Source organism: Oncorhynchus kisutch, linkage group LG22 (assembly GCF_002021735.2).
Source record: "Oncorhynchus kisutch isolate 150728-3 linkage group LG22, Okis_V2, whole genome shotgun sequence".
In the NCBI taxonomy this organism is placed as follows: Eukaryota; Metazoa; Chordata; class Actinopteri; order Salmoniformes; family Salmonidae; genus Oncorhynchus; species Oncorhynchus kisutch.
In genome coordinates, this window is record NC_034195.2 from 41,226,957 (window position 1) to 41,241,848 (window position 14,892).

The 14,892-nt window shown below is 41.5% G+C and overlaps 1 protein-coding gene across 2 annotated transcripts; it reads right to left on the reverse strand.

Annotated features, from left to right (window-relative positions):
* Positions 1-141: 141 nt before the first annotated feature.
* Positions 142-14,526, reverse strand: LOC116356348 (uncharacterized). Of its 2 annotated transcripts, XM_031801898.1 has the most exons (14): positions 14,460-14,526; positions 11,731-11,815; positions 11,549-11,579; positions 11,357-11,408; positions 11,157-11,259; positions 11,005-11,024; positions 10,741-10,843; positions 9,994-10,014; positions 4,585-4,609; positions 4,382-4,466; positions 4,051-4,142; positions 1,931-1,985; positions 1,720-1,808; positions 142-1,367 (listed from the first exon to the last, which is right to left on the reverse strand). In XM_031801898.1, exons 2-14 carry the CDS (start codon positions 11,812-11,814, stop codon positions 1,339-1,341), a joined length of 789 nt encoding a protein of 262 aa, XP_031657758.1. In that variant the 5' UTR covers position 11,815; positions 14,460-14,526; the 3' UTR covers positions 142-1,338. The 2 variants fall into 2 exon arrangements, with proteins under 2 accessions (XP_031657758.1, XP_031657759.1); XM_031801899.1 differs by lacking the exon at positions 9,994-10,014.
* Between the last annotated feature and the right edge of the window lie 366 nt (positions 14,527-14,892).

The following is a 14,892-nucleotide window of genomic DNA, read 5'->3' on the forward strand; positions in this document are numbered from 1 at the left end:
CAATCAATTGTGTTTGACGTGTAGCATTGGATTTGAGAGGAAAATCTTTGAAATCAACAATTAAAATATGACATGGCCATATATTAAAATATGACATGGCCATATATATTTTATTTTTCAATTATAAGCAATACGCTTAAATGTTTTGTAAGAATTTAATATCATCATCTCATAACACAACAAAATATTTCAGATGATATCTTTATTATTATTATTTATTTATAACTTTTTTTTACCCCCTTTTCTCCCCAATTTTTTGTGGTATCCAATTGTTAGTAGTTACTATCTTGTCTCATTGCTACAACTCCCGTACGGGCTCAGGAGAGACGAAGGTCGAAAGCCATGCGTCCTCCGCCAGGCCTGCCACAGGAGTCGCTGGTGCGCGATGAGACAAGGATATCCCTACCGGACAAACCCTCCCTAACCCAGACGACGCTAGGCCAATTGTGCATCGCCCCATGGACCTCCCGGTCGCGGCTGGCTGCGACAGAGCCTGGGCGCGAACCCAGAGTCTCTGGTGGCACAGCTAGCATTGCGATGCAGTGCCCGGGCCACGGCCTCCCGGGTGCCCATGGCCACCCGGGAGGCCATCTTTATATTATTTTTATAATATTTCACAACACGTTATTATACTGTCAGGGATACTTTTTAGGCATGATGTCATAATTTATCAACTTATTTGTAATAACTTGACTCCCTTGACTTGGTTTGTCAAATCCTCTTTTGTGGATTTCATACCAAAAAAATCTATCAGATCAAAATAAACATAATTACAACTTTAGGCCACATTCATAGTTCAAGGCGATAAGAATAGGTCACGAGGGAAAACATGTACAATATGATTAAGTGGTTTTTGTGTTAGCTTTTTAGGGCAGCAATAATCTTTACCTTCAAAAAAGTAGTTTAATATGGTATATTTCATGTACAAAAACTATGAGTCACAAGGTTGCCTCATAGCTCTATGTGTCTGTATGTATTTTCTAATATACTTGATCTCTTAATGCATCCAAATTACTTCAAAGATTACTACAATGAAGACGAGACCCATTTCTTGCTACATATCGACAAGAGTTGAACAACTGACATTAACTGACAAACAGTTCATTTTAATACATTGACTATACACAATTAAAATCAAACAAAAATATCTGCATTCCATAAAGAGTAAGGTAAATTAAACATATTTTTTAAGCGATGTCTCACAGCTGCCAGGTTGCTCAGTGGAGCTGTATAAATGTCGACAATCATCTATGTCGGTAAGTCTGTTTTTCTGCCTCTATCTCTTTGCTCTCAGTCTCAGTCTCTCTCACGGTTCCTCAGTCTTCTTTCTCCTTTTGTTTAAGGGGATCTCAGCACTCCCACCCCCCCTGAAACGGAAGGAGAAGATGGACTGAGTTAGGGTGTCTCTAAACCAGACCAACAGAAGGAGAGGGTTACAGTCTCTTCTGTGACTGCAACACTTTATGGAATATATAAGAAATAGTACAAAATAAAAGAGAAATAGTAGGTCCCAAGCCTACACTAACTGCATGGCATAACATCTCAATTAACCTGAAATTGTAAAAATTGCTGACGGGTCTAACTCTGTCTAACTGACTCTGTAGTGAGTCCATTGTGTGATTTTAGATCTGCTTGTATTTTCAACTGAGAATGAGGCCTCGGTTTGAAGGTAAGAGGAAGAGAAAATTTGAAAAACAAACTAAAATAAATGTCACGTACCATTCGGCACAACTTCAACATCATCTCTGGATCTCGCGACAGGCTGTGGCATCTTGAGGCCGAGGCCCGTCACGAACCAGCCCACGACACTGTGGGACACATAGAGAAACACCTTACTAACGGGCCAAAGGGAACACAGAAACATACAGACATACAGCTGAGCCTACATTCTAACGGCTGTAGCATAGTGCCGTCTGTGGGTTAAATTTACTTTGAGTTCTGTGAGTCCTCATCTCCTTTGAGGGACTCCGGAGATGGTGAGAGAACTGAGAGAAAATGAGAAGACAGGTGTACAACATTAGCATAGCTAGTAGATTTGTATTATTGGGTGCAGGTTTCTTGGACACAGATTAAGACAAGTCCGGGACAGGGCCTGCAAACCATTACAGACTACAAATGAAGCACAGCCGAGAGCTGCCCAGGGACACGAGCCTACCGGACAAGCTAAACTACTTCTATGCTCACTTCGAGGCAAATAACACTGAAACATGCATGAGAGCACTAACCGTAGCGGAAGACTGTGTGATCACGCTCTCCGCAGCCGATGTGAGTAAGACCTTTATACAGGTCAACATTCACAAGGCCGCAGGGCCAGATGGATTACCAGGATGTGTACTGCGTGCATGCGCTGACCAATTAGCCAGTGTCTTCACTGACATTTTCAACCTCCCCCGAGTCTGTAATACCAACATTTTAAGCAGACCACCATAGTGCCTGTGCCCAAGAACACTAAGGTAACCTGCGTAAATGACTACCCGTAGCACTCACGTCTGTAGCCATGAAGTGCTTTGAAAGGCTGGTCATGGCTCACATCAACACCCTCATCCCAGAAACCCTAGACCCAGTCCAATTTTCATACCGCCCCAATAGATCTGCAGATGATGCAGTCTCTATTGCACTCCACATTTCCCTTTCCCACCTGTATAAAAGGAACCCCTATGTGAGAATGCTATTCATTGACTACAGCTCAGCGTTCAAGTGTCCTCAAAGCTCATCACTAAGCTAAGGACCATGGGACTAAACACCTCCCTCTGCAACTGGATCCTGGACTTCTTGACGGGCCGCCCCCAGGTGGTAAGGGTAGGTAACAACACATCCGTCAAGCTGATCCTTAACACAGGGGCCCCTCAGGGGTGCGTTCTCAGCCCCCTCCTGTACTCCCTCTTCACTCATGACTGCACGGCCAGGCACGACTCCAACACCATCACTGCATTTGCCGATGACACAACAGTGGTAGGCCTGATCACCAACAACAACGAGACAGCCTATAGGGAGCAGGTCAAAGACCTGGCTGTGTGGTGCCAGGACAACAACCTCTTCCTCAATGTGATCAAGACAAAGGAGATGATTGTGGACTACAGGAAAAAGAGGACCGAGCACGCCGCCATTCTCATCGACGGGGCTGCAGTGGAGCAGATTGAGAGCTTCAAGTTCCTTGGTGTCCACATCACCAACAAACTAACATGGTCTAAGCACACCATGACAGTCGTGAAGTGGGCACGACAAAACCTATTTGGCATGGGTCCTCAGATCCTCAAAAGGTTCTACAGCTGCACCATCGAGAGCATCCTGACTGGTTGCATTACTGCCTGGTATGGCAACTGTTTGGCCTCCGACCGCAAGACACTACAGAGATTAATGCGAACGGCCCAGTACATCACTGGGGCCAAGCTTTCTGCCATCCAGGACCACTATACCAGGCGGTGTCAGAGGAAGGCCCTAAAAAGTGTCAAAGACTCTAGCCACTCTAGTCATAGACTGTTCTTTCTGCTACCACACGGCAAGCAGTACCGGAGTGTGAAGTCTAGGTCCAAGAGGCTTCTTAACAGCTTTTACCCCCCATGCCATAAGACTCCTGAACATCTAGTCAAATGGCTACCCAGACTATTCGTATTTGCCGCCCCCTCCCCCCCCACACACACCACTGCCACTCTCTGTTGTCATCAATGCATAGTCACTTTAATTAACTCTACCTACATGCTACCTCAACTAACCGGTGCCCCTGTACATTGACTCTGTACCGGCACCCTGTATATATTGATATTTTTTACTGCTGCTCTTTAATTACTTGTTATTATTATCTCTTATTCATATTTTCTGAAACTGCACTGTCGGTTAGGGGCACGTAAGTAAGCCTGTTGTATTCGGCACATGTGACTAATACAATTGGATTTGATTTTGATTTGACTATTTTGATTTGGCAAGTTATTTCAATTGAAATCCTCCATTGAGTAGGTTTCATACTCCAGGACTAGGCTTAATCTATGTTGAGGTAACTGGCCTCAAACGTTTAAACTCTGCTTCTACCTTTGTCAAGAGATGACCTCTTACCCTGAGCCTGTTGGGCCTTACTTAGGGCCTCTATGTAGCCTGCAGGGAGCATCACAGGCTGAGGAATAGCATTCTTAATCCAGTTAACCACACTGCAATGCAAGGCAGACGGGAAGAAAACAGACAGAGAGGAATAAAGAGATGAGGGGTAGAAGCCAAGTGGTAGAGAGATGGGGGGGGGGATTAGGATTATGATACATTTTGTCGGCTGTGATGGGGTGAAAGTGAAGTTACTGAAGTTGAATTTGGCTGTGTATATGTGTCTGTTCAGGTGGCAGAAGAGTGGGAGGGGGCTGTACAGTGGGGGGAGGCGTGTCTCTGTGTGACTCACTTGGGGGGGAACTGTGGTATCTGATCCTCTTCCTCATATTCTGAAAACATCTCCACCACAGGTATATGTGGGAGGGGCTCTGCATCTAGAAAGAAAATAGACCAATCAGTGACCACATCAATAGTGAGTCAAAGCAGTTATAACATTTGTGACATACCGGTACACACAAATGGGATTGCTGTGTGACAAATTTAAACACATACCCGGCACATCTTTCATGTTATAAATCTGAAAAAGAGAAGTCAGCATTTGATTTACAGCAACATAATGTGAATAACTCAGCATCACAAACTTTTGTTTTTTACAATGGGTATATTAAATATTTACCATATAGTTGTTTTGATCATTTTATGTTATTACATTACAATAGTTTAAAATGCCCATCTGCTGTCCAATTATACATTTATTTTTAAATGGGCTATTTGGTTATGAAAGGGTGCTGTTTTAAAGGAATTATGAATCTATTTATATAAATTGTTAAACAATTTACAATTTGAACTGTATCTATATCTGTCAAAGCAATGCTGTTAAAGTTTTCATTCAAAAAAATTCAAACCCAAATCATCAAATATACACTGAGTATACAAAACATTGAGAACACCTGTTCTTTCCATGATATGACTAACCAGGTCAATCCAGGTGAAAGCTATGATCCCTTATTGATGTCACTTGTTAAGCTTAAAGCCATTTCACACAGTGTAGATGAAGGGGAGGCGACAGGTTAAAGAAGGATTTTAAGCCTTGAGACAATTGAGACATGGATTGTGTATGTGTGCCATTCAGAGGGTGAAGGGGCAAGACAAAAGATTTAAGTGTCTTTGAACAGGGTATGGTAGTAGGTGCCAGGCGCACCGGTTTGTGTCAAGAACTGCAACGCTGCTGGGTTTTCACGCTCAACAGTTTCCCGTGTGTATAAAAAATGGTCCACCGCCGAAAGGACATCCAGCCAACTTGACAACTGGGGGAAGCATTGGAGTCAACATGGGCCAGCATCCCTGTGAAATGCTTTCGACACCTTGTAGAGTCCATGCCCCGTAGAATTGAGGCTGTTCTGATGGCAAAAGGATGGGGTGCAACTAGGGCTGTGGCGGTCATGAAATTTTGTCAGCCGGTGATTGTCAAGTAAGTAACTGCCGGTCTCACAGTAATTGACCGTTAATTAGCATAAAGACGTTTGGCATCTCCTGGCTTCCACACATCTACAAGCCACCAATGCAGACTTTTGGAACATCTACATTTTAAAAAGTGTAATAAATCAATTTAGTATAGCCTACACCTTCACAATAAATCCATTATTTATTTTAGACAGGTCTAAAGAAACATGATATGAAGAAAATGTAGTCTATTTCAGAAGAACAGAATAGCATACTCTGAGTTGTCCTTATGTTAGGCCCTGATATGGCTGTGCCATATGGCTGTAGGCTACACTAGTTCATTTAGCAGACAAGATTTGTTTAGAATTCCGTGGCATTCTTTTATATTATTTTATAGTATGAAGAATACAATTGAACATATACAGTGGGGCAAAAAGTATTTAGTCAGCCACCAATTGTGCAAGTTCTCCCACTTAAAAAGATGAGAGAGGCCTGTAATTTTCATCATAGGTACATTTCAACTATGACAGACTAAATGAGAAAACAAAATCCAGAAAATCACATTGTAGGATTTTTAATGAATTTACAATTTGCAAATTATAGTGGAAAATAAGTATTTGGTCAATAACAAAAGTTTATCTCAATACTTTGTTATATACCCTTTGTTGGCAATGACAGAGGTCAAACGTTTTCTGTAAGTCTTCACAAGGTTTTCACACACTGTTGCTGGTATTTTGGCCCATTCCTCCATGCAGATCTAGAGCAGTGATGTTTTGGGGCTGTTGCTGGGCAACACGGACTTTCAACTCCCTCCAAAGATTTTCTATGGGGTTGAGATCTGGAGACTGGCTAGGCCACTCCAGGACCTTGAAATGCTTCTTACGAAGCCACTCCTTCGTTGCCCGGGCGGTGTGTTTGGGATCATTGTCATGCTGAAAGACCCAGCCACGTTTCATCTTCAATGCCCTTGCTGATGGAAGGAGGTTTTCACTCAAAATTTCATGATACATGGCCCCATTCATTCTTTCCTTTACACGGATCAGTCATCCTGATCCCTTTGCAGAAAAACAGCCCCAAAGCATGATGTTTCCACCCCCATGCTTCACAGTAGGTATGGTGTTCTTTGGATGCAACTCAGCATTCTTTGTCCTCCAAACACGACGAGTTGAGTTTTTACCAAAAAGTTATATTTTGGTTTCATCTGACCATATGACATTCTCCCAATCTTCTTCTGGATCATCCAAATGCTCTCTAGCAAACTTCAGACGGGCCTGGACATGTACAGGCTTAAGCAGGGGGACACGTCTGGCACTGCAGGATTTGAGTCCCTGGCGGCGTAGTGTGTTACTGATGGTAGGCTTTGTTACTTTGGTCCCAGCTCTCTGCAGGTCATTCACCAGGTCCCCCCGTGTGGTTCTGGGATTTTTGCTCACCGTTCTTGTGATAATTTTGACCCCACGGGGTGAGATCTTGCGTGGAGCCCCAGATCGAGGGAGATTATCAGTGGTCTTGTATGTCTTCCATTTCCTAATAATTGGTCCCACAGTTGATTTCTTCAAACCAAGCTGCTTACCTATTGCAGATTCAGTCTTCCCAGCCTTTTGTTTCTGGTGTCCTTTGACAGCTCTTTGGTCTTGGCCATAGTGGAGTTTGGAGTGTGACTGTTTGAGGTTGTGGACAGGTGTCTTTTATACTGATAACAGCTTCAAACAGGTGCCATTAATACAGGTAACGAGTGGAGGACAGAGGAGCCTCTTAAAGAAGAAGTTACAGGTCTGTGAGAGCCAGAAATCTTGCTTGTTTGTAGGTGACCAAATACTTATTTTCCACCATAATTTGCAAATAAATTCATAAAAAATCCTACAATGTGATTTTCAGGATTTTTTTTCTAATTTTGTCTCATAGTTGAAGTGTACCTATGATGAAAATTACAGGCCTCATCTTTTTAAGTGGGATAACTTGCACAATTGGTGGCTGACTAAATACTTTTTTGCCCCACTGTAAAATAGAAAGGATATTTTCCCCAAACGATTTCAAAAGGAAGCACATGCGACTATTCTGTGTTGAGCGATTATGTCACGTTGTCTAATGATTGGAGACAGGTGCAGGACTATGTAATAGGGTTTTTTATTTACTCCACCCAAACAAAATACAGAGGTGTAAACCTCTAAATAATACACAGGACGAGGCCCGTAAAACAAGTGCACAATAGCACGTAGCATGGAAGCCGATACAACAGCACAGGTACTCTCAGGACCAACGGACATGGTAACAATAACCGACAAGGACAATGAGGAACAGAGTGCACATATATACCCTACTAATCAGGGGGAATGGGAACCAGGTGTGCATAATAAGACAAGACAGTCCGTGGTAGTGAATCCAGTTCAGTGACGCCTAGAAAGCCGGTGAAGTAGATCTCCGGGGGTGGTGAACGGAATGAGCAGCAGTACCATGGGATCCGTGAAAGGTTAACAAAGAAACTGGTCCTATATGCTTAATTTAGTTGTGATACAAACGTTGGTCTATATGTTTAGATTTTTACTACATTCTAAGGCTGCATGATGGTACTCTAATGATGATTTGAAAACAGTTGCAAGATGCACACACTTCATCAGTCTCTCATTCACAATTTGACAAGCACTTGATAAATAATCTCACCAGACCTCGAATTTCCCAGCGGCATTCCCCTTGTGTGGCCATAATGCCACCAAAAGAAATCCATGCCTTTTGCGGCCAAAGTGGCCATTGTGCCCTTTAGCTGAATATAATAGGCTAATCTTAATTCCCTCTTCCCAGCTGCGGTGCCCTGAGGCACTTCTCACTTACATGGCTCTCTCAGATGTAGCCAATGCCCGTCATGTGATCGGTTCCTACTCACAGGCATTTCAGCTAAGGAGAAGGCTACAAGTGAATGAAGACAGACACATCGGGGACGCACTGTTAGAACTGTCCACATTTAGCTACTTTTAGTCAGCCAACAAGATGAGTAGGCCTAACGATCAGCAAAAGCACAAGCCTATGTCAATCTACTATCCCTCATAATACAAAAGTTGACCTATTCTATTGGTCAACTTGTCCTTCTGTGCAAGAAATAAATATTCCAAACATACTCCCAAACAGCTTAAAATGTTGATAAACTATTAGGCTATTTTTTCACATTATAAGTGCAGAAATGCACACATTGCAGTGGGATATAAGCGCGAATGTTCCAAAATGCAATCAAACACTGTTCTCGAAAGTGACGGCAAATGTGATTACGCATGTAATGCTTTATTATAAAGGTGCATTTTTATGGGGAAAATGATCTTCCCCAAACGTAAAACTCAATAGTTTCAGACTTTTATTGAGAAAAATGAGCGAGAAAGATCACATCGCATCAGTGGATGGCTGGGTGACAGCAGCGTTTTGCATGCGCCAACAGAGTGGAGCAGACATTTTCTCTCTCAATCCTATTGAAAAAGCTAAGGTCCGGTTGAAATATTATCGATTATATATTGTAAAAACAACCTGAGGATTGATTATAAAAAACGTTTGACATGTTTCTACGAACTTTGCGGATATTATTTGGAATTTTCGTCTGCCCTGTTGTGACTGCTTGAGCCTGTGGATTTCTGAACAAAACGCGCCAACCAAATGGAGGTATTTTGGATATAAAAATAATCTTTATGGAACAAAAGGGACATTTATTGTGTAACTGTGAGTCTCATGAGTGCAAACATCCGAAGATCATCAAAGGTAAGCGATTCATTTTATTGCTTTTCTGACTTTCGTGACCAATCTACTTTGCTGCTAGCTGTTTGTAATGTTTTGTCTGCTGAGAGAGATGTCCTTACATAAACGTTTGGTATGCTTTCGCCGAAAAGCTTTTTTGAAATCTGATATGCCAGGTGGATTAACAACAAGCTAAGCTGTGTTTTGCTATATTGCACTTTTGATTTCATGAAAATTGAATATTTTTTGTAATTTAATTTGAATTGGGCGCTCTGCAATTCAGCGGATGTTGACGAAAATGATCCCGCTAACGGGATGGGTGCATCAAGAAGTTAATATTAGGAAAGTTGAGAAATAAATATAGTAGATCTAGCCAAAAGCCCCGGCACCAAGTCAATGTGCAGGTTAGTCCTCCTCTTTTTAATAGAGGCCATCAAAACTATGTTTTCTCACGCGATTGCATAGCCTATAGAAATGTTGCACAATTTGAGCTCATGGGCTCTCATGAAGTGTTTGATGAGATTTTCAATTACATTTGCATTGATGTCAGAGAGATTAGTGGCGGTTTCTAATGTTTGGTATACTCTGTGCACGTCTGTAAGATAAAGAGTACATTTCATCAATCATTGATATAATTTGTCCTTGATTTCTATCCTTTCATTAAAATAAGTGGTTGATGAAATGTGAAGCTTTAGAGCAAATACTATTCTGGATTTATTGAAGGTGTTTGTAAGACTACTCAGACCACTAAGGGGGTGGGTGGGTGTCCGGCCCAGATACAGCCCATTACCTAGCTGTACTTACACATGGCTCTGCGATATACTCCTCATGTGTTTTAAGCAGATAGAGGAACATAAAGGGGAAAGATGAATTTCCGGTATTAGAAAATGAAACTCCAGCACAATGTGGAATTCTTGTTAGACAACTGGACTTTCTTTAACTGGACTTTTTTTGTCTAATCAGCACCACCCTGCTGATTTCCAAAAGCTGAACTAGAATACAATTCAAACTACAGTAGGCGGACCTGGGGAGAGACTGGTAAGCCATAACCACTCAGTGCTTTTTAAGGGGTTCAATGCTTTTAAAACTAACAGTTGGCATACTATAAAAAAAATCATTAAACGTTACTGATGAGATGAAATCTATAGTGTCTTAACACCCTTGATATTATCACAGACTATTTGTTTATAAACCTCTCTCATTTGTAGATCTCTGAAAGCCCTGTGAACAATTTTCTTTGATTAAGCTAGTTATTCAAAAGCCTGTTCTAACATTATAGACCATCTCCGGTTATTCATCAAGCAGGTAGCAGAATTATTTTACAAAAGGATTTTAAGTGAGAATATTCAGTTATCATGGGGAGGTAAGGGTTTAATATAGCATTAATGTAGTAATCATGTTTTAATGCAACTGAAGCACTTTTAAAGCCTTGATGCAACCTGAAAAACATGATTTTTATCATCTCTTTTTAAGAACAAAGTATTTTAACTCATTGAGCACCACGTGCTCTCCTGAAAACAAAGCTACCATGACATGATGGTGTCACCTCACCTCTGTTTCATCCTCCTCCTCTCGAATATCCTCTCTGTACTTTTCATCTGGCTGGGGTACCACTTTACTCAGTCCATCTGCAATCCACTTAATCACCCCATTCCTGTTGGAAAGAGGACTCTTCAGTCAATTTATAGAACTATCAAACGTCTTTCTTTTTGTTTTATATATTTCCACATTTCAACATACCTTGTATATTACTTCAAGAAAAAAATGATACAGAATAAACCAATTCAACACTTTGATAAAGTCCTCCCTTCATACCTTTCATCCTCCTGCAGTGACTGATGGATTGAAGCAGAAAGTGGAGGGAGAGAATGAAAGAGTCACACATTAACCCTTTATACAGCAACAAAAAACATTCCACTGATGACATCATAGGCTGGTTGATACAGGTAGTGTTGTCTGCCACTCACCCTGGATACAGAGTTGGATCTGCTGAGGTTAGGTGTGCCTGCTGGTTGAGGAAGAGCACTTGTGAATCCATTGGAGAGCCAGGTCATCACTCCACTCTGAATACTGAGAGAGAGAGAAATGACATCAATAAAATCATCATTGGTTGAATACTGTATGCAAGCAGACCAACCAGCTCACAGGTCCAATTTAACACACATACCTGTTGTCCTCAGAAATATCATCTTCCTTCTGTTTGGCTGGTTGTGCCTTGACTGTTGAGAAGCATTTACATAAAACAGAAGTGAAGTAGAGGATCAACAAATTGCATAAGCAATTATAAAACACACTTATTCACAGTTCTTTCATGGTGTTACAAAGCGACGATATAACGTTTGTAGAACAGGAGCATTACCTTTTTTCACTTCATCTTTAGACACGTTTCTCTTTGGGAGAGAACGATTAAGAGAGACAATCAGGTAATGTGAAAAGGACAAAAGTCATAAAGAAAAAAACATATCTTTGGTAATATCATGAGAGTTTTTCAGATATACATGTGAGTTGATCTGTGAGCAGGCATAATTAGTGTGGTCTTACTGGTGCGGGATTGGCCGTCTCCTCTCCCAGAGAACCAGGGGCGTCAGGGGGCTGAGGAACCACCTTCACCACCCAGTGAAACATCCTGAGACAAAGGCAAAGACCAGGACAACAGCTCAGTAACACCTGCCGAGGTGAGCATTCCATAATATGAATAAACCAGATGTTACTATGGTACCCTGAGGTCAGACAAAGTCAGAATGTCAGATAAGCTATAATGGAACATAAAACTATTGAAGGTTAATCTAGTCAATCCAGAGACCATAATGATTATAATAGTCACGATCACATACAGTTGAAGTTGGAAGTTTACATACACCTTAGCCAAATACATTTAAACTCAGTTCTTCACAATTCCTGACATTTAATCCAAGTAAAAATTCCCTGTCTTAGGTCAGTTAGGATCACCACTTTATTTTTAGAATGTGAAATGTCAGAATAATAGTAGAGAGAAAGATTTATTTCAGCTTTTATTTCTTTCATCACATTCCCAGTGGGTCAGAAGTTTACATACGTATTTGGTAGGATTGCCTTTAAATTGTTTAACTTGGGTCAAATGTTTTGGGTAGCATTCCACAAGCTTCCCACAATAAGTTGGGTGAATTTTGTCCCATTCCTCCTGACGGAGCTGGTGTAACTGAATCAGGTTTGTAGGCCTCCTTTCTCACACATACTTTTTCAGTTCCTCCAGTATCTTCACAATGTCCTTTGCTGTTGTTCTGGGATTGACTTGCACTTTTCGCACCAAAGTACATTCATCTCTAGGAGACAGAACGCGTCTCCTTCCTGAGCGGTTTGACGTCTGCGTGGTCCCATGGTGTTTATACTTGCCTACTATTGTTTGCACAGATGAATGTGGTACCTTCAGGCGTTTGGAAATTGCTCCCAAGGATGAACCAGACTTGTGGAAGTCCACAATTTATTTTTCTGAGGTCTGATTTATTTTGATTTTCCCATGATGTCAATCAAATAGGTACTGAGTTTGAAGGTAAGCCTTGAAATACATCCACATGTACACCTCCAATTGACTCAAACATTGTGTGGAGAGGGGAGGGGGGCAATGCAAATAGCCTGGGCAGCCATTTGACTAGATGTTCAGGAGTCTTATGGCTTGGGAGTAAGAAGCTGTTTAGAACCCTCTTGGACCTAGACTTCGCACTCCGGTACCACTTGCTGTGTGGTAGCAGAGAGAACAGTCTATGACTAGGGTGGCTGGAGTGTTTGACAATTTTTAGGGCCTTCCTCTGACACCGCCTGGTATAGAGGTCCTGGATGGCAGGAAGCTTGGCCCCAGTGATGTACTCGGCCGTTCGCAATACCTTCTGTAGTGCCTTGCGGTTGGAGGCCGAGCAGTTGCCATACCAGGCAGTAATGCAACCAGTCAGTATGCTCTCGATGGTGCAGCTGTAGAACCTTTTGAGGATCTCAGGACCCATGCTAAATCTTTTCAGTCTCCTGAGGGGGAAAAGGTTTTGTCGTGCCCTTTTCACGACTGTCATGGTGTGCTTGGACCATGTTAGTATGTTTGTGATGTGGACACCAAGGAACTTGAAGCTCTCAACCTGCTCCACTGCAGCCCCGTCGATGTGTATAGTGTATATTACTAAAAACTCGCCTGTAGCCGACCCTTGATTTACAATGTCATGTCAGATCTTGTGGGGAGCTTTGATTTTGGCTCTTGCTGGCAGCAATTATGTTGTCAATAAACACTCTCCACATGCTGCTTCAAGATAATAGTTGCCAGTGCTTGAGCCTGTGATCAATACAGCACAGCTACTTTAATATTTTTACGGAAATCAACCAGCCACCTTGTTAGGCCAAACCTGACTTTGACTGTTAAAGAGATGTTTAAATAGAATAGCATGTTGCAGGGCATAACGTTCAACACCACACCACTAATAAGCTGCTTTAGAGGACAAGCAAGTTAACACAGAACAGAAGATGGGAACAAGAGCAAGAAAACATATTTAATCAACAGTGAGAGAACATGCAGAAAACATCATTATCCCGGTGTGTTTCTTCTGCCTTTTATTTTTCTCTAAAACAACCATATATTATAATGAATATAATTCAATTCAACAACAATTTATTCTGTAACATGTCATCCCATGTACAGGTCAAGTGAATTAATGTTGCACCTACAAAACCTACACTCTGCCACACTAGTATACCTGTAGAGAACCTGTGCATGCTGGCCATTTAATCCCAGGCTAATTTCTAACTAAATTTCTCAATCTTGAAAGATTATCCATTGCCACCTGATTTTTGGCCCAATCTGAGTATCATAGCTCAATCATAGCTTTGATTTCTTTGCATTGAAGCAGGCACCAGTAAATTACTATACTTATAAAGTCACAAAAACACGCTCCAAAGGTGCAGCCTAAACACGCTATGCAAAAGCAGAGGATTTTATCCTGCTGACAATAGTGCTAGCAGTGGTCTGTACAAACTACTCTGTAACCAACAACCTCGCAAACATCATCAAAATGAACTATTCCAAACTTGCATTTTATCAACTATTGCAAGTATTATAAATTTGCACAACACCACTATAACTACTCTTAAATAATAACATATACCTGTAAAATATTTACACATAAGCATCACAATTTCAGTTTACAAGATCAGCACACCACAACACTGACATCTCAGCAGAAAATGTGAAAATAAACCCATTAGTAAATCCATTCAGAAATATTAGGTGAAGAGTTAGTATGAATATATCTTACCTGTATGTTCAGTGGTGGTGCAGCTGCATACCTGAGGGAGCCCAGGATGGACAGCAGTGTTCTGTCTGGATTAGGATGGAGAGAGGCGCTGCTAAAGGGATTATGGACCTGAAGGACGGCACTACTTTGCTGAGATTAGCAATACAAACCTCAGGCCGTACATGAACCCCAAAGCCTCAGGCCCAAACTGACAAGATTCTCTGTAGAAATTTAAGCTGTTTAAATAAATGTAGTTGTTTGACTTGCATGAATAAAATCAGGGCTCACTGAGGAATGAATGGTCACTGTGAGTGGAGTCATTTGGCGGGTACTTATGACAAAATACTGTATGTAAATCATAGATAGCAAGATGTAGTACAAATTACACACTATACAATAAAAACAAAATCACAATCAAACATATTCTATACTTTCTCACCCTCTCTTAAAATAC

What these genes read in the sequence shown, in the direction of transcription:
- LOC116356348 (XM_031801898.1), bottom strand. Translation starts at nt 11,814, where the DNA reads ATGTTTCACTGGGTGGTGAAGGTGGTTCCTCAGCCCCCTGACGCCCCT. An exon ending in AGTATATCGCAGAGCCATGT is followed by an intron (nt 4,610 to 9,993) that starts GTAAGTACAGCT and finishes TCTCTTTTTCAG; the next exon opens with ATTTATAACATGAAAGATGT. An exon ending in TAACATGAAAGATGTGCCGG is followed by an intron (nt 4,467 to 4,584) that starts GTATGTGTTTAA and finishes TTTTCTTTCTAG; the next exon opens with ATGCAGAGCCCCTCCCACAT.